The 25,909-nt window shown below is 47.1% G+C and overlaps 1 protein-coding gene across 1 annotated transcript; it reads left to right on the top strand.

Annotated features, from left to right (window-relative positions):
• The first annotated feature begins 92 nt into the window (after positions 1-92).
• SERBP1 (SERPINE1 mRNA binding protein 1) lies at positions 93-25,909 on the top strand. The gene is given in 10 exon segments (XM_038752152.1): positions 93-341; positions 343-556; positions 9,363-9,513; positions 10,283-10,426; positions 10,565-10,636; positions 12,652-12,726; positions 17,424-17,601; positions 20,881-20,928; positions 22,300-22,473; positions 23,749-25,909. Coding segments are annotated over 10 exon segments (1,251 nt in total). The 5' UTR covers positions 93-203; the 3' UTR covers positions 23,806-25,909.

Genomic DNA, 25,909 nt, shown 5'->3' with positions numbered 1-25,909 from the left:
GGCGTCCCGGCCGCCTACGAGTCCCGTGATGCCCCGCGGCCCCCGGATGCGCGTCTTGTCGCCGGAAGAGAAGACGGCCTCTCTCTCGGCCCGGCCATCTTGGAGGGAACAGCCGAAGCAGGCGCTCTCGGCTCGGCTCGGCTCGGCTCGGCTCGGCGCGGCCCGCTGCAATCCGTGGAGCAACCCGCCGCCGGGGCCCCATCATGCCCGGACACCTGCAGGAAGGCTTCGGCTGCGTCGTCACCAACCGGTTCGACCAGCTCTTTGACGACGAGTCGGACCCCTTCGAGGTGCTGAAGGCGGCGGAGAACAAGAAGAAGGAGGGCGGCGGGGGCGGCGGCGGGGGGGGGGCCCGGGACCAAGAGCAGCGCGCAGGCCGCGGCCCAGGCCAACGCCAACGCCGCGGCCAACGCCGGCGCCAACGCCAACGCCGCGGCTGCCAAGCAACCCCGCAAGGAGTCCCAGAAGGACCGCAAGAACCCGCTGCCCGCCCACGCCGGGACCCTCGGGGACAAGAAGGACGACCCGCAGCCCCCCGTCGCCCTCAAGAAAGAAGGTAGAGACGCCCCCCCGCGCGACCACCACTATCGCTCGGCCTCCTCCTCCTCCTCCTCCATCGTATTTACTGAGCGCTTACTAGGTGCGGAGCACTGTACTGAGCGCTTGGGAAGTCCACATTGGCAACATCTAAAGACAGCCTGATCACCCTGTATCCCCCCAGCGCTATGTGCTCTGCACATAGTAAGCGCTCAATAAATACGATTGATTGATTGATTGACAGCCCCTACCCACCAGTGGGCTTACAGTCTAAAAGGGGGAGACGGACAACCAAACCAAACATCCTCTTCGACCACGTCTCTCCCTGCCGCCCGTTTGCCCCGAGCGCCCAGTGCGGTGCCGGGCGTCTAATAAATACGGCCGATGGAGTGGACGGAGGAGGAGGAGGAGGGGCGGGGGAGATGCTCAGGTCAGCATCATCGTATGTAGTGAGCGCTTACTATGTGCGGAGCACTGTGCACTGCACTAAGCGGAGGTCCTTCCCTCCGCCGTGATAATAATAGTGGTGGTGTGTGTTAAGCGCTTGCTATGTGCGAAGCACCCTTCTAAGCGCCGGCAGGGTGATCAGGCCGTCCCACGTGGGGCTCACTGCCTCCATTCCAATAATAAATTAAATCCTTACTATGTGCGACGCCCTCCTAAGCGCTGGGAGGATACAGGGTGATCGGGTCGGCCCACGTGGGGCTCACTGGCTCCATTCTCCATTGCAATAATAACGATGGTACTTGTTAAGGCCTTACTATGTGCGAAGCGCTGGGAGGATGCAGGGTGATCAGGTCGTCCCATGTGGGGCTCACTGCCTCCATTCCCTGTTGCAATAATAAATTAAATCCTTACTATGTGCGACACCCTCCTAAGCGTTGGGAGGATACAGGGTGATCGGGTCGTCCCACGTGGGGCTCACTGCCTCCATTCTCCATTGCAATAATAGCGATGGTACTTGTTAAGTCCTTACTATGTGCGAAGCGCTGGGAGGATGCAGGGTGATCAGGTCGTCCACGTGGGGCTCACTGGCTCCATTCTCCATTGCAATAGTAACGATGGTAGTTGTTAAGTCCTTACTATGTGCGAAGCGCTGGGAGGATACAGGGTGATCAGGCCGTCCCACGTGGGGCTCACTGGCTCCATTCTCCATTGCAATAATAACGATGGTACTTGTTAAGGCCTTACTATGTGCGAAGCGCTGGGAGGATACAGGGTGATCAGGTCGTGCACGTGGGGCTCACTGGCTCCATTCTCCATTGCAATAATAACGATGGTACTTGTTAAGGCCTTACTATGTGCGAAGCGCTGGGAGGATACAGGGTGATCAGGTCGTGCACGTGGGGCTCACTGGCTCCATTCTCCATTGCAGTAATAACGGTGGTACTTGTTAAGTCCTTACTATGTGCGAAGCGCTGGGAGGATACAGGGTGATCAGGTCGTCCATGTGGGGCCCACTCTCTCCATTCCCCATTGCAATAATGACGATGGTACTTGTTAAGTCCTTACTATGTGCGAAGCGCTGGGAGGATACAGGGTGATCAGGTCGTCCCACGTGGGGCCCACTGTCTCCATTCTCCATTGCAATAATAACGAGGTAATTGTTAAGTCCTTACTATGTAGGAAGCGCCCTTCCAAGCGCTGGTTGGATACAGGGTGATCAGGTCGTCCCACGTGGGGCTCACTGGCTCCATCCCCCATTGCAATAATAAATTGTTAAGTCCTTACTATGTGCGAAGCACCCTTCTAAGCGCTGGGAGGATACAGGGTGATCGGGTCGTCCCACGTGGGGCTCACTGTCTCCATTCCCCATTGCAATAATAACGAGGTAATTGTTAAGTCCTTACTATGTAAGAAGCGCCCTTCCAAGCGCTGGTTGGATACAGGGTGATCAGGTCATCCCACGTGGGGCTCACTGTCTCCATTCCCCATTGCAATAATAAATTAAGCCCTTACTATGTGCGACACCCTCCTAAGCACTGGGAGGATACAGGGTGATCGGGTCGGCCCACGTGGGGCTTACTGTCCCCATTCCCCATTGTAGTAATAATAATAATTATGGTGGTGATTAAGTCCTCACTATGTGCGAAGCACCCTTCTAAGCGCTGGGAGGATACAGGGTGATCGGGTCGTCCCACGTGGGGCTGGCTCACTGTCTCCATTCCCCATTGCAATAATAAATTGTTAAGTCCTTACTATGTGCGAAGCACTCTTCTAAGCGCTGGGAGGATACAGGGTGATCAGGCCGTCCCACGTGGGGCTCACTGTCGCCATTCCCCATCGTAGTAATAATAATAACGATGGCAACTGTTAAGTCCTTACTACGTGCGAAGCACTCTTCTAAGCGCTGGGAGGATGCAGGGTGATAATAATAATAATGGTAGCATTTATTATCAGGTCGTCCCATGTGGGGCTCGCTGACTCCCTTCCCTATTGTAATAGTAATAATTATGGTGGTAATTAAGTCCTTACTATGTGCAAAACATCCTTCTAAGCGCTGGGAGGATGCAGGGCGATCAGGTCGTCGCACGTGGGGCTGGCTCGCTGTCTCCGTTCCCCATTGTAGTAATAATAATAATAATAACAACGATGGCAATTGTTAAGTGCTTACTGTGTGCGAAGCATCCTTCTAAGCGCTGGGAGGATACAGGGTGATCAGGTAGTCAATCGTATTTATTGAGCGCTTACTATGTGCAGAGCACTGTACTAAGCGCTTGGGAAGTACAAATTGGCAACACATAGAGACAGTCCCTACCCAGCAGTGGGCTCACAGTCTTCATCCCCATGGTAATAATAATAGTAATAGTAATAATAATGATGGTATTTGTTAAGTCCTTACTACGTGCGAAGCGTCGTTCTAAGCGTTGGGGATACAGAGTGATCAAGTCGTCCCACGTGGGGCTCACAGTCTTCATCCCCATTGTAATAATAATAATTATGATGGCATTTAAGCAGCGTGGAAGCAGCGTGGCTTAGGGGAAAGAGCCTGGGCTTTGGAGTCAGAGGTCATGGGTTCAAGTCCCGGCTCCGCCTCTTGTTAGCTGTGTGACTTTGGGCAAGTCGATTCACTTCTCTGGGCCTCAGTTCCCTCACCTGGAAAATGGGGGTTAAGATTGTGAGCCCCACATGGGACAACCTAATCACCTTGTATCCTTCCCAGCGTTTAGAGCAGTGCTTTGCATATAGTAAGCGCTTAACAAATACCAAAATAATTAAAGTCCTTCCTATGTGCAAAGCACCGTTCTAAGCGCTGCGGGGGGAATATAGGGAGATCAGGTCGACCCATGTGGGGTTCAGTCTAAATCCCTGTTGCAACAGTCGTCATCATCAATCGTATTTACTGAGCGCTTACTATGTGCAGAGCACTGTACTAAGCGCTTGGGAAGTACAAATTGGCAACATATAGAGACAGTCCCTACCCAACAGTGGGCTCACAGTCTAAATAATAATAATAAGCGCTTATTATAAGCCAAGCACCGTTCTGAGCGCAGGGGGGAATACAGGGTGATCAGGCCGTCCCACGTGGGGCTCACAGCCTTCATCCCCATTTTCCAGAGGAGGGAACCGAGGCCCGGAGAAGTGACTTGCCCCAGGTGGCCCAGCTGACAAGCGGCGGTGGCGGGATTCGAACCCACGGCCTCTGATTCCCAGGCCCGGGCTGTGGCCACTGAGCCGCAATGCCTCTCGCCGCAGGACCGGCCGGCCCCGCCCCTCAGCCCCTGGCCCGCACCGATATTTAATAAATAAACGCCATTATTATTATTATTATTATTATTATTATTATTTGCGCGTGGAGGCCGCAGCACCGGGGGGATTGGGAGGGAAAGACACCCCCCCCCCCCCCCCCCGAGCCTTGCACGAGGGGAGGGTGGGGTGGAGCCCGGAAGAAAGGCCTTGGGAGCCCGCCCTGGGAAGTTAGTTCCTTTCGCTTTCTTGGGGACCACGAGGTGGCAGAGAAGTTGCTCTTCCTGCTAATAATAATAATAATAATAAATAATACTATGCGCAAAGCACTGTTCTAAGCGCCCGGGAGGTTACAAGCAGCCTGGCCCGGTGGAAAGAGTCCGGGCTTGGAAGGGGGGTTCTCATCCCGGATCCGCCCCTTGTCAGCCGGGTGACTTGGGGCGAGTCACTTCACTTCTCTGGGCCTCAGTTCCCTCATCTGGAAAATGGGGATGAAGACTGTGAGACAACCTTGTAAACCCCCCCCCCCCCCCCCCCCCAGCGGTTTGAACAGGACTTGGCACATAGTAAGCGCTTAACGAATACCAACATTGTCATTATTATTGTTACAAGGTTGTCCCACGGTGGGGCTCACAGTCGTCACCCCCGTTTATTAATAATAATAATGTCTGTGTTTGTCAAGTGCTTACTATGTGGGGTGGGGGGAATACAAGGTAATCAGGTGGTCCCGAGTGGGGCTCAGAGTCTTCATCCCTGTTTTCCAGATAGGTAACTGAGGCCCAGAAAAGTGAAGTGACTCGCCCAAGGTCATACAGCTGACAAGTGGCAGAGTCACTCTCATTCCATCATTCCCCGATTTATTTGGGAGATGACCCCTTCCTTCCTCTCCCCCCTCCATCTCCCCCATCTTACCTCCTTCCCTTCCCCACAGCACCTGTATATATGTATATATGTTTGTACATATTTATTACTCTATTTTACTTGTACATATCTATTCTATTTATTTTATTTTGTTAGTATGTTTGGTTTTGTTCTCTGTCTCCCCCCTTTTAGACTCTGAGCCCACTGTTGGGTAGGGACTGTCTCTATATGTTGCCAATTTGTACTTCCCAAGCGCTTAGTACAGTGCTCTGCACATAGTAAGCGCTCAATAAATACGATTGATGATGATGATGACCCACGACCTGTGACTCCCAAGATGCAGTTGGCGAGGGGCTTGGGGGCCGCCCCTTGGGGTCAGCCGAGGGGGATGACCCCAGCCCCAGGCCCGGGGTCACAGGAGGGCACCCCCCGCCCCCCCAAACCCCCAGCTGTCACAACACAAAGCTAGCGGCGCCCACCCCCCGCCCCACCTGCCGGGCTTCTCTGCAAGGCTGAGCCTCACAGCGCGACTCTTAAGCGCTTAATACAGTGCCCTGCACACAGTCACCGCTCAATAAATACGATTGATTGAATGAATGAACGGCTCAGTGGAAAGAGCCCGGGCTTGGCAGTCAGAGGTCGTGGGTTCTAATGCCGCCCCACCACTTGTCAGCTGGGTGACTTGGGGCAAGTCGCTTCACTTCTCCGGGCCTCAGTGACCTCATCTGGAAAATGGGGGTGAAGACTGGGAGCCCCACGGGGGACAACCTGATAACCGTGTATCTGCCCCAGCGCTTAGAACAGCGCTTGGCGCGTAGTAAGCGCTTCACAAATACCATTATTATTGCTGCTGTTGTTATTAACTTCTCTGGGCCTCAGTTACCTCATCTGTAAAATGGGGATTAAGACTGTGATCACTTTGTAACCTCTCCAGCGCTTTGCACATAGTAAGCGCTTAATAAATGCCATGATTATTATTATTAAGGGACCCCTTAGGAGGTTTCACGCCGGCTCGGCTCAATCCTCCCATCGGTAACACTCGCCCGGCGGGGAAAGCGAAACGGCCGAGGCAGAAGGCGACTTTCCCCACGAGGGTGATATTTTCGGGCTCCCAGCGCCTTTCTCGGGCTCCTTTTCCTTTCAGGGTCGGTTGGTGTTGGAAGTTGAAACCGTCCTCACTGGGCCACGTGCTTCCCGGACCATGTTGTCGGTCGCTTCCCCTCCTCCTCCTCTTTCCCCTCCCATCCCTGCGGTTGGAGTCGAGCTCCCAAGCAGGGAGCCGAAAGGAGCCAGAGAAACGGAATTCTGCTTCCACGTGTTTCTGTTCCGTCCCTGAACCTCTGGGGAATTTTGACTGTTTGTAATTGGGGATTTTGCCGTGATTTTATAAAAAGTCTGCATTTCGGGGTGGGGGTTTTTGGGGGCCCGGAAAGCCAGGCCTCTGTGGCAGAATGAAAGCAGCCGCTTATTTGACCGAAACTGCTTTCTGAAAACGCTGTGAGAAGGTCTAGTACCGGTGGATGGAATAAGAATTTGAGAAGAAGATTACTATTTTGCTACAAACTGGTCTCTGACTGTTAAGGTCATGAAACGAACACTTTGGGTGGTGCAGACATCAAAAACTGAATGGGGTTCCTTTGGGAACATGTTACAGGAGGCAGCAAAAAGTAAATCGTTGGGGGGAGGGGGCAAATATAACTTGGTTGAGCCCAAAGGACGCTTCCTCCAAAGCAAGTTATCTGAATTATTGGCATGAGGTGAGTCCTCAGCTTTTGAGTGGCTATGTGTAAGGCATGGTTTAGTGAGTCAGCCTTTTGATGAAAGAGCGAACCACCTTGAACCAAGTTGTCATCTTAGAACTAGTATTTTAAATTAAGAAATTCCATGGGAAATCTCTGGGATTTTAATTCTTCGTACAGTCTTGTTGGAAGGTGTCACAAGAACTGTCCTTACTTGATGGATTTCAGTTCACGTGGTTTAATTGTAGCCCACAACTCTGGGAGTTTTGTCACCTAATCGTAAACTAAGTACAACCTTGAAAATCGTCAGCCCTGCCTGTGTGTGGCATACGGGAGGGAAGATGTGGGCCGCTGAAATTGGAGTGAAATTGAAATCGCTGCAGTCTTTCTAAACAGGCGTGAAACTCTGAAAGGGCGCAAGTTGGATGCTTCTTAGTGTAAACTTGTAAGTGCAGGCCCTGTTAGCTCCCCATGCTTTCATTTGGGGTCTGGGAGGCCTAAGGTTGAATCTTGGGTGGAGAAACCATTGTTCATTTGGGTGTGTGGCTTGGATACTCTAATGCTAAGGTCTTTAAAAGCTCCACCCAAACACAGTATTATTTGCTGAAGAAGTTTGAGAGTCTACATCTGATGAGTTAGTCTGTCCTCAAAGCGCACTGTGCAGATTTAGTTTTAAATTAGACCAAACCTGATTTATATAAAATTGTCAGCCAGTGTGCCTCGAGTCCCGACTTGCTACAAATAATAATAATAATGGCATTTATTAAGCGCTTACTATGTGCAAAGCACTGTTCTAAGCACTGGAGATGCCTAGCGTAAACATCGGTTTCCCTGCTGGTTTTGGCCTTAGCTTGAAAAATAGTTCGCTGCTTTATTTGTGTGTATGAATCCTCCAGAAGTGCTTGGAGACATTTTCAGCAAGGGGTGTTTGCAAGAAGCTTGGATTTTAGGAAGGGAGGATTCACCTAGAAAGAAACAAGTAGCAGAAATGCACTTGGGGGAAAGCCCTGGTTTTTGAGGATACTTTTGAGGCAAAAACGATATTTTAGCTTGTTACTCCACCTCCCCAAAGTACCTCACTCTTGCTTTCATACAAGGATTCCTGTTAGCCGTCACTCAGTTGGACCCCAGGATACATTAGGTGCAGAGTGGGAAAGCAGGCTGTAACATGTCTTAAGCAGTTTTTTCTCTTGCAATCCCCAATGCTGCTGAATTGGGCTCCCTTCAAATTTTTAAGTGCATGGAATGTTCTAACACATTTGAAAAGATTGAAATGACAGGGGCATTGATTTCTCTTCAAAAGGTGTCATTTCATGATTCACAATCACTTGTCCCCTCTTTGACCATGGAGCGGAGGTGGGGATAACAAGAAGAAGGACGGCAGCAAGGGCCACTGGAAATCTCTTGAGGATCCAGTTTAGGTAGTCCTGGGAGTAAAACTGGCACTAGCAGCCCCCAGGAAGAATGCCAGGGAATTGGCTCTAGGGTTCGATGGGTTGGAGCACTGCCACCTCCCATTCATTCCTTCATTTGTTCAGTCAGTCCTATTTATTGAGCACTTAGCATGTACAGAACGCTGAACTAAGCGCTTGGGAAAGTACAATACAGCAATAGAGACAGTCCCTGGCCATATTGAGCTCACAGTCTGGGGTGCAGGGGGAGACAGAAATCAATACAAATAAACCAGCCATCAATATAAATAAATAAAATGACGGATGTATATGTGAGTGTTGTGGGGTGGAGGGGGGAAGAGCAAAGGGAGCAAATCAGGGTGATGCAGAAGGGAAAGGGAGAAGAGGGTAAGTGGGGGGACACTTCCCTCCCCTTCTGTTCCTGGCCGGAAAGGGATGGGTAGGATTATTTTATGGCATTTGTCAAGCGCTTACTATGTGCCAGGGGCTGTGCGGAGCTCTGGGGTAGATTCAAGCTAATCAGGGTGGACACGATCCATGTCCCCCATGGGGCTTACAGTCCTAACCCCCATTTTGCAGAAAGGTAACTGAGGCACAGAGAAGTGAAGTGACTTGCCCAAGGTCACAGAGCAGACAAATGGTGGAGCCAGGGTTAGAGCTCAGGTCCTTCTAACTCCCAGGCCTGTGCTCCTGTGGGTGTTATGGGTAGGAAACCCTCAAATCTAACGGGGAGGTTGCGGCCAAGTGCTCTCAGACCCTGCACAAGTTGATTAGAGTTTGTCTCTCCTATCAGATTTTTAAGCCCCCTGAGGGCAGGAATTGTGTCAGCCAACTCTGCTATACACTCCCAAGTGCTTAGTACGGTGCTCCACACACAGTAGGCACTCAGGAAATACTGTTGATTTCACCATTCTGGTGCGGTCCCCCCACCCCTATGTGAAATAGTCCCTAACGCTCCCTCTAAAGGGGGGCACCTTAGCCGTAGTCTTGCTCTTTCCCAGTCAGCCGCATGAAATACTGGGAGAGCAACAGCAAATATCGACTCTATTGACTTTGTCTCAATAGTGCAACTGCCTTTACTGAATCGCACAAACAACTTGCCTATGCAGATTGTCTACTATTTTAGGGATAAGGCGGGTTGGCAGAAGGCCCGATCAACAGCCTCAGGGAGAAGGGAAGCCGATTGACAGGAGGCCGGAAAGGAGGCCACCTCGTGAGCGTCGATTTGAAAAGCCCGCCGAAGAGAAGGGTGAAGGAGGAGAATTTTCAGTTGACAAGTAAGATTTTCATCTTAAACTATTTGGAGGACTCGGAGGGCAAGATTAAAATCTTTCCTATCTAGGAAGGCAGCACTGCATTATTCGTCTGCCAGCAGCAGCGTCTTGGTGGTGTTGCGCAGCAGTTTAGAGATATGATCTCTAATGCTGGGTTTTATTAGCTGCCCAACTTCTGAAGATGACTGTTTGACTAGAGCTGTTGTTCCCCTCCGAAGCTGGAGGGCTCACCTGTTGATCCTTATAGCAGGATGCAGAAGGCAGGACTCCTTTGCATTGGGAGATTTCCTTGTCACTTGATTATCCAGATATTGGGTCAAAATACAGAAATATTATTAGCGCTTCTAAACTGACCATTCTAAAACTGTACGTAGGTTTACTGAGACTCAGTAGTTCTGTTTGAAGTCATAAATAGTCAAAAACCTTGATTTGTGCAAGCCCCAGGAGCTGTCCTTTTTAGTAGAAGCGACCTGGAAAGTGACTTCACTAGCAGTATACTTTGGTAAATAGTTTTAATTATTTTGATATCCCTTAGAGAAGATTCATGTCAGTAAATTCATAGAATGATGAAACAATTTAAGCTGTTTTTCCTTTTTATGGGGGGGGGGTTATCATCTAGCAATCTAATGTATTTTTGAGAAAGGACAGTGTCAAGTTTACTAAAACCAAATGCTTTATTTTTGGTCTCGGATCTGAAAACATTGTCCAATCTCTGGACTTGCAAAATGAATTTCCTGGGAAAAATGACCATTTTTAATGTGTTGTACGACAGGCCTATCATTGACCGGCCTATCCGAGGACGTGGTGGTCTTGGTGGAAGAGGCCGTGGTGGACGTGGGCGTGGAATGGGCAGAGGAGATGGCTTTGACTCCCGTGGCAAACGTGAATTTGATAGGCATAGTGGCAGTGATAGATCGTAAGTCTTAAATTCATTTTTTCCTCCTTGGATCTTGTTTCTATGAACAATTTTCATTTGATTATCTTTGAATTTCTGCACCTAAACAGTATGATGTTAACTCAGTTTTGTTAGTTCTTTTTCACATTCCCATTTCAGTGGCCTGAAGCACGAGGACAAGCGCGGTGGTAGTGGATCTCACAACTGGGGAACTGTCAAAGACGAATTAACGTTAGTAATTTCATTTCCTAATGCAGACGTCTTTTCATGTCATAATAGTAGTGACTGTGAATGTTTATTAAGTGCTGTGTGCCAACCACTGTGTTAAGTGTTGGGGCAGGTGAAATACAGGCAGATCAGACACATTCCTTATCCACATGAGGTAGTTCGCTTCCCTTTGCTAAATTCTACTTTGCTCCCCAAAACATGTTATAGCAATTATTTCCAGTGCTTAGATGGAGATTGTAGCTATCCCTGAGATGATTAATAAAGATTTGGAGCTGGAATTGACTCCAGTTCTTATGGATCCCTTCTGAAGGGCTTACAGAAACTTCCTGGGGGAAAAAACCCAAAACTGCATAGTAAGCTCTTGAAAATTGTCAAACTCAACCGTCTACACAAATTGGAAAACCCAAAAAGCATGGATAAAGGAAGAAAGTGTCACGTGCACACTCTTTTAGCAGGAACCTCCCCTCTCCGCCTCTGCTGGGCGCCCGCCGTGCTTTTTGACAGCGGCGAATCGTGGCGACTGATAATAATGATAGTAATAATAATGATGATGGTATTTGTTAAGCGCTTCCTATGCGCAAAGCACTGTTCTAAGCGCTGGGGGGATGCAAGGTGATCAGGTTGTCCCACATGGGGCTCACGATCTTAATCCCCATTTTCCAGATGAGGGAACTGAGGCCCAGAGAAGTTAAGTAACTTGCCCAAAGTCGCACAGCTGACAGTTGGCAGAGCTGGGATTTGAACCCACAACCTCTGACTCCATAGGCTGGGTTCTTTCCACTGAGCCACGCTGCTTCTCTAACTGGACGAAGGGCTTTGGAGGACCGTGCCGGGCAGATTGGAGGTCTGAGGTTTCGGGCGCAACCCTGTACCCCCTGCCCAAGAAGCGTGGCTGAGATGATAAGGCTGGAAGCCCGGTGAATCAGTGGTATTTCCTGAGCGCTCACTGTGTGCAGAGCACTGTACCAAGTGTTGGGAAACCTCGACCGTGGGCCGGTGGCTGAGCAGTGGCCCCGGCGGCATGCCCAAACAGGGATCCTGGAGCCCTTCGTCCTTATTGGCCGCGTGCCCCTCGCCCCATGGTGAGTCAGCCTGGGTGCGCGGCGGCAAGGCGGGAGCGGGCATTCCTGCTCCTCCTGCATTGAGTCCACATGCGGACATAGCAGTGGTGGGGAGTGGTGGCCTGCCCAGCCCAGAGTCATGGGCGGAGCCAGGCTCGGACACCCCCGGACCCCAGAATCTGTTGAACTGCTGCCAAATAATCAAGTATTCTATACCCCCCCCCCCCCCCCACCTTTTTGATCTTTAATAGGCTTGCACCCGACAGCGCAAGGCTCTACAGCTGTAAGCTTATGATGCGTGTGTCATTTAAAAGAGCAACCCCGGTCCTTTCCGCGGCCTTAAGCTTACAGCTTTTCCCCCAATTAGCTCTGGCAGCGAACCAAATGAAAGATCAGAAAGATGAAGTCAGTTTTCCCATAAATGTGTATTTTCTGTATGTGTTTCAGAGAGAACAATGTGGGGGAATTAAGGAATGTTCTTCCAAAAATTGTTGTCTGGTTAGAGCAAGATAGGGGTTAGTGTGCGTGCATGTGACTTAGGTCAAGGCGTATGTACACACCCAGCTCTTCTATAACTTGGGGGTGGCATTTTTGTGAAATCCCGTGTTAAAGAAAATTCATTTTGCAGTACATGGATCTCTTGGTGCTGCATGCGTGCACAGTTTCTTCCAACACAGTCGACATGCTACATCCTACAGGCGTGCGCTGTCTAAAGAACAGGGCCTAATTCCCTAACAAAGTCCAGGCCGAAACACGAGTCAGAACACAATGTTGCAGAATGAGCGCATTACAACACGAGTTATCTGTAATGTGAGGTTTTTCACAGACGTAATCAATGTCGTTTTAGAGCTGGCTATTCTTAGGTGAGCTTCTTAGCTTGAGTTGAGACCATTAACAGGTGCTTTGGTTTTCCTAGATGGGACCCAACAGAATTATTGAAATGTATTCTAATTGCAGTGACTTGGATCAATCAAATGTAACTGAGGAAACACCCGAAGGAGAAGAGCATCCAGTGGCTGATACAGAGAATAAGTAAGTTATAGTCCCAAGAAATGAAAAGTCCAAATTCAGCATCAATCTCAGTTACTTTGTATGTTGCTTAAGTAATGCACGCATCAGTCACGAGCCATGTGTTAAATGTTAAAATACTGAACAGCCTATATAATGAGTTCATTTCTGGCCTGCTTCTGAAGAGTTGTTTTGTTTTAAGTATTCTTCAAAGATTAGCTGTCCCGGGGACAGTTCTCTTTTTATTAGATCTATTCTGTAACAGATGTACCTTAAAACCTGACACCTAAGACATTAGGTGAGGGAATCCTCAGTGGTTATGTGTCAAAAAGCAATGCTGAAAATGTTTCCAGCAGAGATGATAGTTGTGTGGTGTGCGGGGACAGTAGTGTTCCTCTTTGAAAAAAAAACCTGCCAGGGAAGTTGACCGTTTTCTGTCTGAAGAGCCCAAGAGGGGTTGTGACAAATGGGCATTCCCAGGAATTGAAAAACAGGAGTAGGAAAATTTTGAGCTATTTAAACTTAGTGCCCCCTGGGTTCTTGGGACTGTTCAAATACTTTGTCATCCTGAGAATTGCTGAGGGGCACATTGTTTAGTGGGAGCATTTCTGTCTTGTCAACACTGCACCTGAATACCAACAATTAACCCAGAAAATGCAGCTGAGGAAAGGGTAGGATGTAAGAAATTCACAATCTGTGTGCTCTAACCACTAAGAGTCTAATATCCATCAAACAACTCTTAGTGTTTTTTTGAATGATGACTAATGCCACATATTTCCCAAGAAGAGGTAAAATGGGTAAGATTTTAGGTCTTCTGGAACTACTTGTCTTGGGTAGGTGATGGGGATGAAGGCAACAGAAGGCTTGCTTTTGAATCTAGAGGTCTGAGTGGTTGCAGTTTGTTCAGGAAGCCTATCAATCTCTCAGTGGTAGTGAACACTTACTGTACTAAGCGCTTGGGAGACTACAGTACAACAGAGCCTAATTTCAAAGAGTTCTGTCCTGCTAGGACTCATGTACTGGGGATGATAGCACGACCCCGTCGTGATCCGATCACTCAGGTACATAAGGATGATGAACCGGCTTTGGAAACTGGACAGATTGCTGGAGTTGTAAAAGTAGATGGTAATCCAGGCAGGGACAGCAGGGCAAATAGGGTAGGGAACCTAGGCCCTGACACTTAAAAGCATCATCATTTCTAAGATTGCCAGGAGTGTCCATTCATTTAGTCGTATTTATTGAGCGCTTACTGTGTGCAGAGCAGTGTACTAAGCGCTTGACCTGTTTGACTACCAGTCTCACACGAGGAAGGAGGGGGATGCTCTTGTTTTTCCCAGAAAAAACACTTCTGACCTCAGAGGGAGAAGAGGATACCCTTGAGGGAGGACTTGGGCGGGGAGGGTAGACCCCTGTGACTGTCATTTTGGAGGTGATCCTGGCTATTGACAGTTACCATGTCTGTAAGAGGCAGCAAAAGACAACTGCGCAGAGCTATTCTATTAGCCAGCCAGTGGAAAGAATGATACTCGGAAAACTTAAAAGTGAAACGTTTGGCTTTCAGTTGGTTCACCATTGGCCTGAACTGGTAAGCATCTGCCCTGAGCAGCTGTGTCTGATTCCGTTTTGCAAAATTCTTTTGTCTTATACCGTCGAGTCGTCTTCGACCCATAGCGACGCCATGGACACATCTCTCCCAGAACGCCCCACTTCCATCTGCAATCGTTCTGGTAGTGGATCCGTAGAGTTTTCTCGGTAAAAATACGTAAGTGGTTTACCATTGCCTCCTCCCGTGCAGTAAACTTGAGTCTTGGCCCTTGATTCCCTCCCATGCTGCTGCTGCTGCCCAGCACAGGTGAGTTTTGTCTTGTAGCAGATTGTCTTCCACTCGCTAGCCACTGCCCAAGCTAGGAGTGGAATGGATATGCCTCTGCCTGACTGACTCTCCCTCCTGTAGTCCAGACTATGCTAGAGTAGTGTGACCCTGAGAGGGGTTTGTGAAATTCTACCATGCTTGAAAAAAAGATGTGTGCATTTGGGAGATCTCCATTTAGGGCTTAATAAAGAAATCCACATTAAGGAAATTCTGACTGGTCAATGATAGCTACACATATGGTCAAGAAAAATGGCTTCCTGCCAGCTTTATTTGAAAATGCATAAAGGTGATATCTCTAAATCCACTGTTCTAGGTCCTGACCTGCTTTGATGTTTCCCCCATCTTAAAAGTCATAAAAAAAATTGTTCTTCAAGGAGACTTATTACAGTGCTCTGCACACAGTAAGCGCTCAATAAATACGATTGATTGATTGATTGAGTTAGTGGGTAGGCTGAGAAACTTTGACTTTTTCAAAGGTGGCAATTGAAAGATTGTGTAATTTACCTTCTATTCTCCCCTGTCTGGGTTAAGCTCCTAAACAGGTTTAGTTGTTAAAATTATGTGTGGGCATAGCATGTTTATAGCTATAAAATTATGTTGGCGGCTGTCATCAGCCCCAACCAAAAGTTGTTTAAAAAGCAATATCAGAAAACGAAGTGCTTTTGAATTGAAGAATTAGATTTGGAACAGTGTTTTGATATATACCCTAAATTTAGGCTTTAAGTTTTATGTGGAAAGATATTGATTTTAGAGAAGGTGCTTCAGCAGCCCAAGGTGGAAATGTTACAGGCTCACTGTGATGCTTGGAGTGTGTAGAAGTCATCCCACAGCTGAAGCTAGTATTTACATTGTAAACCACACAGCCGAAGAGCCTTGGCTGGTTATAGAGCACATTATTTATGCAAGCAAAGTTTAAAAGACCATCGGGGACAACTTTCAGTGTTGCCTGGGTAGTATGGTTTTTCCTTACGTGTTTGTTGTTTTTCATGTTTTGAATGATGCCAGCAGGGGTTGTAACACTCTGAATGGGGTGATTCCAAGTCCATTATTGCCACTCGTTTAGATGTTAACCTTAAAATTTCCTCCCACAAATCCTAGTGCAGATGATTAAGTAACTTTATACAAGGATTCTTAATGCAACTATTTCCAGAAATATTAGTTCGGAGGGATGCCCTTGAGTCATTTATTGATGAGCAGCTCACCTCCTGGCAGGGGAGGACACTAAGATAACTAGTAAGAGGAAGCAGGAGAATGTAAAAGATAGGTGCTATGGTGGAGGGTAGGTGAGAGTTTATATATCACAAACTTCAGCAGAGTTGATTTCAGGTTTAGTCCTAAACAACACAAGATACAGCCTGCCTTCAGAATGCTTGAGTTAGTCTGACATAATTTGAATGATTTCAGTCATCCAGGACCAGTGACTTTCCTTAAAGATCTCGGGGATAGAAGCTTCCCCGACTGCCCTTGGTAGCCTATTCTAGTGGTCTCATCCAGCTGAAGTCTCTTATTGCGCCTGTGCCCACGCCCTCAAGTTTGGCTCTTTGGACATGGAGAATGGTCAACTTTCTTGTACTCAGAGATAGAATAACAGCAGATTTTTCTCTTAAGAGGAGTGCTACTGTCCCAGCACATGACAAAAGCCAACTCTTCCTGCAGACATTTTCAGTATTGCCTTTTGACTATGTTAACCACTCGATTCCCAGGAGAAGCAATTTCATTAGATTACTTACTAGGCTATGAGGGGTTTTACTGTTCTTCAGAACTTGTACTTTACAAGAACTTGTACTTTACCACTTTATTAAACTCAAAGAAGGGGAAATGAAAAGAGCTTGGGTTTTCTAGCCTTCCTTTTATGCGGAAAGGATTAAGTGGAGCTAGTCAATGAACAATGAGGTGATCATTCCTTTTCCAGTGATTGTTTCAGTTTTTGTTCAAACCCTTCTGGCATTTCAGAAGTTTGCTGACTTCAGTGCCAGCCTCACATAAATTCACGTGAGTTAGTTCAGGATGGAGGCATGTGACTTTTCTCCTCTAAACTAAGATGCCAGCATTGACTGGAAGTGAATGTTGTCATTTTGCTGGCAAGGTGAGCGCTTTGCAATCAGTTAACCATTTATTGTGTGACTGGTGGAGAGCGTATCTGTGGCTGGACATTGAATGGCGGGGAATGTCCTGTGTCATTGGGAGTATTTGAGTGGCATTCATTCATTCAGTCATATTTATTGAGCACTCACTGGGTGTGGAGCACTGTACTGAGCGCTTGGAAAGTACAATTCAGCAATAGAGACAGTGGCAAATAAATTGCTCCTTAAAGATTTCTGAACAGACAGGATGACGGGACGGGGACCTATAGATTGAAGCAAGTGTTATAATGCTGGGGTCAGATGAGATTCCCTGGGACTCCAAGGCAATGTTGAACTGGAAAGGGAGTCAGGTTTGCATCGATTTGGTACTGAGGAATTGATAGTTTGACAAAGTCCGTGGTCAAGTGGGCTTAGCCATGTTCCATTAAGGAGGGAGCAACACGAAGTAAGTTCTCAATAAATGCAATTGACTGACTGAATCACAGCTGGCTTAGTGCACCAAGATGGGTTTGGCAAGATGTTCTTTCTTTGGCTTCTCTTGTGGGTGTGGTGGTGAAGTGTGAGGAGGTGGAAATTATGACTTTTTTTTTCATTGGGAGGAATGTTTTTTGTTGGACGCTTTTCCTTTGGCAAATGTCTAATTCTAGATTGGTAACTTGGGAGCTGATTACCACGTAACGTTAGGGGATGGTGTAAAATCGGGTCTGCGATCCTCAATGGTAGAACAACATTTTCTTCATTTTGTATCGGCTGTTCCCTTCCAGGGAGAATGAAGTCGAGGAGGTGAAGGAAGAGGGCCCAAAAGAGATGACCTTGGATGAGTGGAAGGCTATTCAAAACAAGGACCGGGCAAAAGTGGAGTTTAACATCCGTAAACCAAATGAGGGTGCTGATGGGCAATGGAAGAAGGGATTTGTTCTTCATAAATCAAAAAGCGAGGAGGTAAGGTGAAGGCGTGCGGTATCTGGGGACCTTTGCCAGTTGATACCATTGTTGTTGAATGATATCTGTGTTTATTTGTTGAGATTCTGTGCTACCTGGTGAAAGGATTTTGGTGGTGATTCTTTGGAACAGTACTTGTGTACTGCAGTATCTCTGAAGGGCAAAACCATAACTTCTAAAAGGGTTTAAAAGGGGCAGGTGTTTTTTGTTTGTTTTTTTTGTGGTGGCATCTTTTTTTTAAAGCTCAATTAGAAATAGGTTTCCCCCATTGTCAGTGTATTAAGGGGACAAGTAAGGTCCCAATCTGGTTGAAGAGTTGTGGGTGTGTGATCTGCTCCCATCATTCATTTGTGGGGGTACTGAAGGCTTAAACACTGTTTGCAATACAAAATTAGGAAGAGACTTGAGCATTTGTCTAAGGCTTTCATTAAGGCCAGAAACTCTTCGATAGCGAAAGTAGTCTCAGTGCACCACTGCTGGTCCAGCTTCTAGTAATCTTTGTGTCATTTGGATGGCACATATAAAAAAACACACACACAACCACTCAACACCACAAATAAAGGTCACGCATCATTATTGTTAAGCAGAGGTAACTGAGGTCAGAGTTTTGGATTCCCAGTGTGATTATTTGGAGTTCAGAGACTCAACCAACTAGCGAGTGGCATATGCTCTCTAAGAATCTAATTTCTTGACCTTGTTTGTTGACTTGTGTCCAGCTTCAATTTGATTCCATGTTATGTTCATTCCAGAAACCTTGGTAGTAAATTTAAAGGAGAGTATTACAGTGACTCACAACTCAAACATGAGTTCAGGAAATCAGGCCTACCCAACAAACTACATATATTGGTTTTATTTTCATCACTTTTATTTATTAATTTCATTTTGCTGAGATGGGGCTTTGCTCAGTTTTCTTTGAATTAGTCATCAAAGCCCAGCACCCTGAAGGGTGAAAATCATAAAATATTCAAAGCCAAAACACAGAACCAACCAGGTACCAGAGGGTCATTTGAGTTCTCTGGGGATGAACTGGTAGCCTAGCAGATTTTTATGAATGTATGTACTTGCTGTGATCAGTTTGGAGATGCAAGAGAGCTTTCGGGGTGAGGTCTGCCCTGGATTCCAGCGTCAAAAACAAGCCCCAAACTTGCCCATTTTCAGTCATATAGTTGCTGGTCTTGCCCTTTGATTCTGAAAGAGTGGTGTGTGCTGATCAATGGGAGGGCAAAGTAAGGAGTCATGGGGGAAACTTAAATGTAGCATTCGTGAGGGTTTTCAGGCACATGAATGTCTCGTGGTAATGCTCAAACAAAGTAACAGGCTCATTCATTCAGTCGTATTTATTGAGCGCTTACTGTGTGCAGAGCACCGTACTAAGCGCTTAATAGAAGTGGCCCTTCTCGTTTTAAGCAACTACCATCTTCGTGTGCCAGACAGGCAGGGCCTTGGAAGAAGCATGGGCATACCCAGAGCTAGCATTTGATTTAGGAAGTGTTTTTTTATTCTGGTGCATACTACCCATTTTTACATTCTAGACGATTTAGAGATTTTATCTTATGAAAATTTCCAACAGGTTTTTAAGTATATCACTTAAAACATACCCCTCAGTGCACAGCATTTACGTTTGGAAAATCCCCTTTTTTAAACGGCCCCCCATCTAATCTAATTTGTGGATATTTTCAAAGAAGCAGTTTATGTTGCAGTCTATTCATTAGTTAGAACCATGTGGGTTCTAACCATGTGGTAGGAGAAGCGGCGTGGCTCAGTGGAAAGAATAAGGGCTTTGGAGCCCGAGGTCATGGGTTCATATCCCAGCTCTGCCAATTGCCAGCTGTGTGACTTTGGGCAAGTCACTTCACTTCTCTGGGCCTCAGTTCCCTCATCTGTAAAATGGGGGTGAAGACTGTGAGCCCCCCGTGGGACAACCTGATCACCTTGTAACCTCCTCAGCGCTTAGAACAGTGCTTTGCACACAGTAAGCGCTTAATAAATGCTATCATTATTATTATGTGGTTAAATTGAGTTCCCCTGTTCATGATATCTTACGTACGACAAGATTCTTGCCTCTGCTTGAGTTTTGTTTTTGTACCAGGAATTCATTAATGTTCATTTTGAAATTTATGATTCTGAAGCTTGTTACTTGATGCAACATTGAACATTGGGAAAACAATCCCATAGTAAACGAAAGTTTTGTTTTGTCAGGGAAAATTTTAAACAGCAAATTGTAGTTAACTACGAACCTAGGCACTGGGGAGGATATTTTCTCTGGACACTGAGAAACTTTGTTCCAACACCTAGGGGAAACTACAGCTTGACAGGTCACATGGCTCAGTATTGAACAATGAATTGGATTTTGATCTATGTTCTCATTGGGTTGCCATCACGACCCACATGTTGGCCTGGGTGAGTGGTTTTGGGCACGTACAGCCTAAGGCAGCATCATTTGTTGAAGAATAAGAAAAGTTTTTTAACACGAAACGTTGCTTGAAAAGGTGAGGAAATAGTTGGGTTCAAAAGGCTAGGATGTGCTTCCTTGTAAAAGAAAACACAGTGAGTCTGTGCGGTCTGAGTGAAATGCAGGATTGTTACAATAGCCAGGAGTCTTGCTCAGCCAGTATGAATGAATGACAGACCCTGAAGAATTTGGCAGGCTTGTCTAGAGAGAGTGTCCAACCCTCTGCAAATGAGTTCAGCTCTCGCAATGCCAGTGCTGAAGAAATGCCGGGGGGGACTTGGCTGCTTTTGCAACTGGAATTCACCTTCTGGTTAACCTTCACCTTCCTTATGACCTTGAAAGGGTGGAAGCCAGACTTCCGTCCCCAACACCCAATGTCTGTGGTCCCATTCTCCTGTGAAAAACGTTGCATTTTTTTGTTTATTTCTTGTCAATCAGTGGTACTCATTATTGAGTGCTTATTTTGCGGGGCCTCCGTGATGTAATGGAGTCCAGAGCACTCTGGACTCTGAATCCAGTGATCCACGTTCAAATCTCAGCATGACCTTGAAATTTTTCTCTAGACTGTAAGCTCAGGAAACGTGCCTGCTGATTCTGTTGTGCTGTATTCTCCCAAGCACTTGATGCAGTGCTCTGCACATGATTGTGTGTAGAGCACTGAGTTAAGCACTTGGGAGAGAACAGTAAAACAAGTCAGGAGACAAGTTCCCTGCCCACAAGGAACTTGCCATCTAGAGTTTCTAGAGTGTACATGCCGGTTTCTCTCTCACTGATACGCTCTTTCTTCCTTCCCCCTTCCTTGGACGCGGCCTGGCGGTGTTCTTCAGACAAAGGGGATGACAGAAGTGCAGGGAAGCCCGGTGGAATCAAACGAGGTATGATGTTGGTTCTCTTTTCCAAGTAGTGGGCTGACTGGCTTGGCCTGCAGCGGTAGTGTCTTGGCGGTCGCTTGCGGAGGCCTGGAACGAACTCATAAGGTCTTGCTCACCAGAGCGGAGCTCACTGGGCTCCAGATCTTGATGGAATGCATTCCCTCCATCCCTCCCAAACTGACAGCAGACATTATCGAAAAAGGTTGGTTGCTGTCCCTGTTGCGGGAGCAGTGGAAATATTGTAACTGGTTGAGCGTGACATCGGTGCTCTCTTGGCCTGTGGGAAGGCTGTTAGGTGTTCCCTTCAGAGGAACCCGCCATGATCCCAGAGACAGGAAGCATGGATTAAAGTTATGGGGAGGATTTTCCAGCATGTGGAGTAGTCTTGTCATAGCAAAGCTTTGTTTGTACAAAAATCCAAGGAAGAGTTCCCAACTGGCTGCCCCTTCGGTGCCAGACCGCCGCTCGCTTTACCTCAGCGAATGTTGATTGCATCAACTCACATAACTCCATAGGCAGCTATGGTGATTGCAACAGGTGGGGTATAATAACTGGCAGAAATGTTCAAACATTCAAACGAAGTTTCAGCGTGGAACTTCGTGCTGATTTTTGCCTACCTTACCCTGATTAACATGTAACACTCCAGAAAGTGGAAGTGGCACCTGCCCCTCGAAGTACAGTTCAGACCATTTTTGACCACTATACCTGTTGCCTTGAATATTCAGAACGATCAAGCGTTGTGCAAAATATTTCGAATGCCCGGTGCTGTTAGTCGTTTTGCTTATCCTTTTGTTTTAGTTCTAATATTTTGTGAAAATGGGGCGGTTCTGTAGGTCTGGGACTGTCTTTCAAAACATCTTGGCTGAACCCAGGTTGGGCCAGCAAAACTGCGTGTTGCTTCTGACCGAGAACTAGTAATCAATTTCGTCTAGCTCAGCCCCGAGGGATTTTGTTTGAGGAAGGGTAGATTCAACAAGCTGGAAGTGGGAGAGAAAATATGTGGTCTACATTGCCAATTTTCCCCCAAGAGCTATTTGTCCAAGTTTATTTTTAAAGCATTCTTTGGAAACATGCTGATTGGAGTTGGGTCCCAACATCCAGGAGAGCACTAAATCCTGAAATGCTTTATAAGATAATTGGGTCACGATTCTTAGATCCTTTAATTAGTTGCTTGGGCGACATGGTTTTGGCCAGTCCATTCTGTGGTTTGCTGTTCTGCTCAGCATGTTTGAAGCCAAGTTTAGTTTTGGGCATGTCTGCTTGGTCTTTCATAGAGCTGTATTTGCCCGTTCTCACCAAAGTACCAATGGAGTTTTTGGTCGCAAATTCGCTCTTATGATTTTCTCAATCATTGTCCAATGGCCTACACTTTAGGCTCATGCCGAAGACTCCGTAATGGATCACCACTTCCGTAAACCAGCAAACGATATCACATCCCAGCTGGAGATCAATTTTGGAGACCTCGGCCGCCCGGGCCGTGGCGGCAGGGGAGGAAGAGGAGGCCGTGGCCGTGGCGGCCGGCCCAACCGCGGTAGCAGAACTGACAAGGTAACTTCCCCTGGGCATCGTGGGTCACTGGCGCTGCCAGAAAAGCACATCCTTTTGCCGAGGTTCACGAAGGAAGCAAACCAGTTGCGGCCGCCTGGTTTGGAGGGAGAGGTTGGATCTATTAGATTGTCTCAGATGGCCCTACCATGCAGAGAGTTCCTGGTGTGGCTTCTTTAGGGAGGCCTCTTGTGTAGTCCTGCCCCAAATGATGTGGCGTAACAGTAGTCTTGATATGGGAGGAGGAGAAGGACGGGGGCAGGGACAGGTATATTCACTTTAGGATCCCAGACTCCTAGTGCGGCCCATTCCCCTTCCTTGCCTGCAGACATGTGAATGAATTGTCTGAGGTTGGACAGACAAGCCACTCTGCCATGGTCCTGCACTGTCCACAAGAATCGCTTTATAGGGTTTTGTAAGTGGACCAGATGGTTTGTGTATATGGCATGGACCTCATAGGTAATCTGGTAGCTTTGGAGTGCCCTCAGAGCCTTTCCGAGCAGCTTTCCCACCACTTGTCTGTCTAGGCTCATTGTTTGCCCTCGGAATGCTCTATGTCTCTACTTTTTTTTTGCCTATTAGTGGAAACGTTTTGGGAGGGGGGAGCGGGCAGGTGGTGTGGTAATTTAAGCGCTTATTGTGTATGTATTAAGCACTGGGGTGAATGCAAGTTAATCAGGTCAGACACAGTCCCCGTCCCATAAAGTCCCCCTTTTAGACTGTGAGCCCACTGTTGGGTAGGGACTGTCTCTATATGTTGCCAACTTGTACTTGCCAAGCACTTAGTACAGTGCTCTGCACACAGTAAGCGCTCAATAAATACGATTGATATGGGGCTCACAGTCTAAACAGGAGGGAGAACAAGTATTGAACCCCCATTTTACAGTTGAGGAAACCGAGACCCACAGAAGTTGTCACCTAGCAAGCAATTGTAAGCGCCTCTTCTAGGTGGTAAACTCGCTGTGGGCAGGGAATGTGTCTGTTTCTTATTACGTTGTATTCCTCCAAGCGCTTAGTACAGTGCTTTGCACACAGCTCTCAATAAGTACGATTGAATGAATGAATTGGCAGAGCCAGGATTAGACTCCAGGTCCTCTGAGTCCTAGGCCACGCTGCTTCCCCCCTAAAACGACCAATGGATGCGTAGCCGTTTGGATTGGAATGGCTGGTTTCTCCTGGGTATGAGGAGACCGAGTGGACCATCTCAGGCTGGGGTTGCCCACGAGCACAGATCGCAGAAGGGGTCTCGTTAACCTTGGACGTCTGTTTCTCTTTCAGTCGAGTGCTTCTGCTCCTGATGTAGATGATCCAGAGGCTTTCCCAGCTCTGGCCTAAACTGGATGTCAAAAGCCACCCCTGGTTCCTTTGTGGACCCTCCTCTCCGAGGCTTGCATGCTTAAGGATCCTAAACGACTAAGAAATTAAAAAAAAAAAAAAAAAGAAAGAAAGACTGTCATTCATACCATTCACACCTAAAGACTGAATTTTATCTGTTTTGAAAATGAACTTCTCTTGCTACACAGAAGCAACAATATGGTAGTCAGTTTTGTATTTAGAAATGTAATGGTAGCAGGGATGTTTTCATAATTTTCAGAGATTATGCATTCTTCATGGATACTTTTTTGTATTGCTGCTTGAAAATATGCGTTTCCAAACTTGAAATATAGGTGTGAACAGTGTGTACCAGTTAAAGCTTTCACTTCATTTGTGTTTTTTAATTAAGGATATCAGGGGTTCTCCTTTTCACCCCCACTCCTCTACAGCAATTTGGTTTCTAAGTATTGCTTTGGATTTTTCTTTACTACCCACTTTGTGGTTTGCCACCAGTGAACAACTGGGAGACGTCAGCATAGGCTGGCCAGTTTATGGCCGTGTGAAATACTAATTTCTGGAATATTTGACTTTGGTTTAAATGCTTAAATTCAGGCTTTGAAAAGACTTGTTTTTCCACCATCTTGGTGGCTGTATGCTAAAGCACACTTCGGCAAATAACCTTCTGGATCCTGTAGCGATTCTTTGGGGTAAGAAATTCTTGTTTTTAAGTTACACCTCCTCTGGCCTGGACTTTCCTCTTCCCGTTTCCTAAGCAGAATCGCCTTCAGTGACAGAGGTGTTAACGTTCCCAGACCCGGGAGTTACGCAAGGCAGATTGCACCGTAGGCTCTTCCAGAAGGATCCCAACCCCCGCAAAGCAGGCAGCATTTCACTGGCTGTCCTCCTTGTTTAAAAGGAGAAAGCAATGGGTCCAGGCCAACCAATTTGGAGCGGGGAGAATATGCAGTCAGATGTGGGTAGGTGGGTGAAATCTAGACTTTAGGGAGCAAAAAGCCCTGAACCGTTTACTCTTAGGAATTTGCTCTGTGGCTCCAGTTTGGGTCTCCAGTTGCTGTTGGGACAAATGTGTGTTTTTTTTGTCTTTTTTTCCCCACTCCCCCTCAGACTGACGGTAAGGGTTTTCTCTTCTTCCCCCTTAGAAATCAAGATGATTTATCCCTGGGAACGGGGGACCATCACTTCTAAAACACGAAAGGAATGACTAATGTTGAACAGGATTTCTTGGGGATGGTGGGGTGGGTTTGGTTCGTCTGCCACATTAGGGTGCTAGAGAAAGGGCTTGCTTCTCCAGTTGAGGGGGTGGAAACATATTTATAAATTGTGGAGGACAGACAGGAAAATATGGGAGACCCTGCTTGGAGTGTTTAAAAAAAAAAAAAAGTCTGGCTCGCATTACTGGACTGTTTGTATACACAGATGCAGTTCCTTGTTTGTGATGAATGGGTGCTTACCAACTTCAGTGTCCCCAGAAAGGAGGTGGTGGGTATGTATGTAGTAGATGTCCAGAATGCTAGTGGGCCCAGTATGAGGCACTGAACCACACCTGCCTTGCACTGGTGGCACCAAGAAGCAAATGCTCAAGAAGTCAGTCAGTATTGACTTTCACTACTCTCTCACACACCCACACACCCTTCCTTTATGAGTTTCCATTTAAATGTAATTAATGCCGTTTTGAACGCTCTGTGGTAATCTGAACCTGAAAAGTCTTTATTTCTAGAAGGATTTGTGTAAAAAAAATTCTGCTGTATTATAGCGCTTTCCCCGACCTCTAGTTGCTCTCTCTACTGTTGAACAAAACCCTCACGTGTAAGCCAAGCAGGTGGCGCTTGACCCCGACACAGAAGCGACCCCTTTCCCCCCCGCCAACCCCCCCACCCCTGCCACTGGCACTCAAGAACATAGAGCGATATTTTGGATGGCGTGTCCGATATCTTACCGTTCTCAAGGCAGTGCGGACTTCAGACATCGGTCCGCCTGCTGTTGCTGATAGATGTACATTTTGCCTATTTCAGTCCGTTTGTGTCAAGCTAAAACTGTGAACATATATCTGATTGGTGGGTGATAACAGACAATAAAGGTTTATTTTCATGCTCTTTAAAAAGAA

Source organism: Tachyglossus aculeatus, chromosome 10 (genome assembly GCF_015852505.1).
Source record: "Tachyglossus aculeatus isolate mTacAcu1 chromosome 10, mTacAcu1.pri, whole genome shotgun sequence".
NCBI lineage: Eukaryota > Metazoa > Chordata > Mammalia > Monotremata > Tachyglossidae > Tachyglossus > Tachyglossus aculeatus.
The sequence above is the reverse complement of the archived record's forward strand: the minus strand, read 5'-3'. Positions and strand labels throughout refer to the sequence as shown.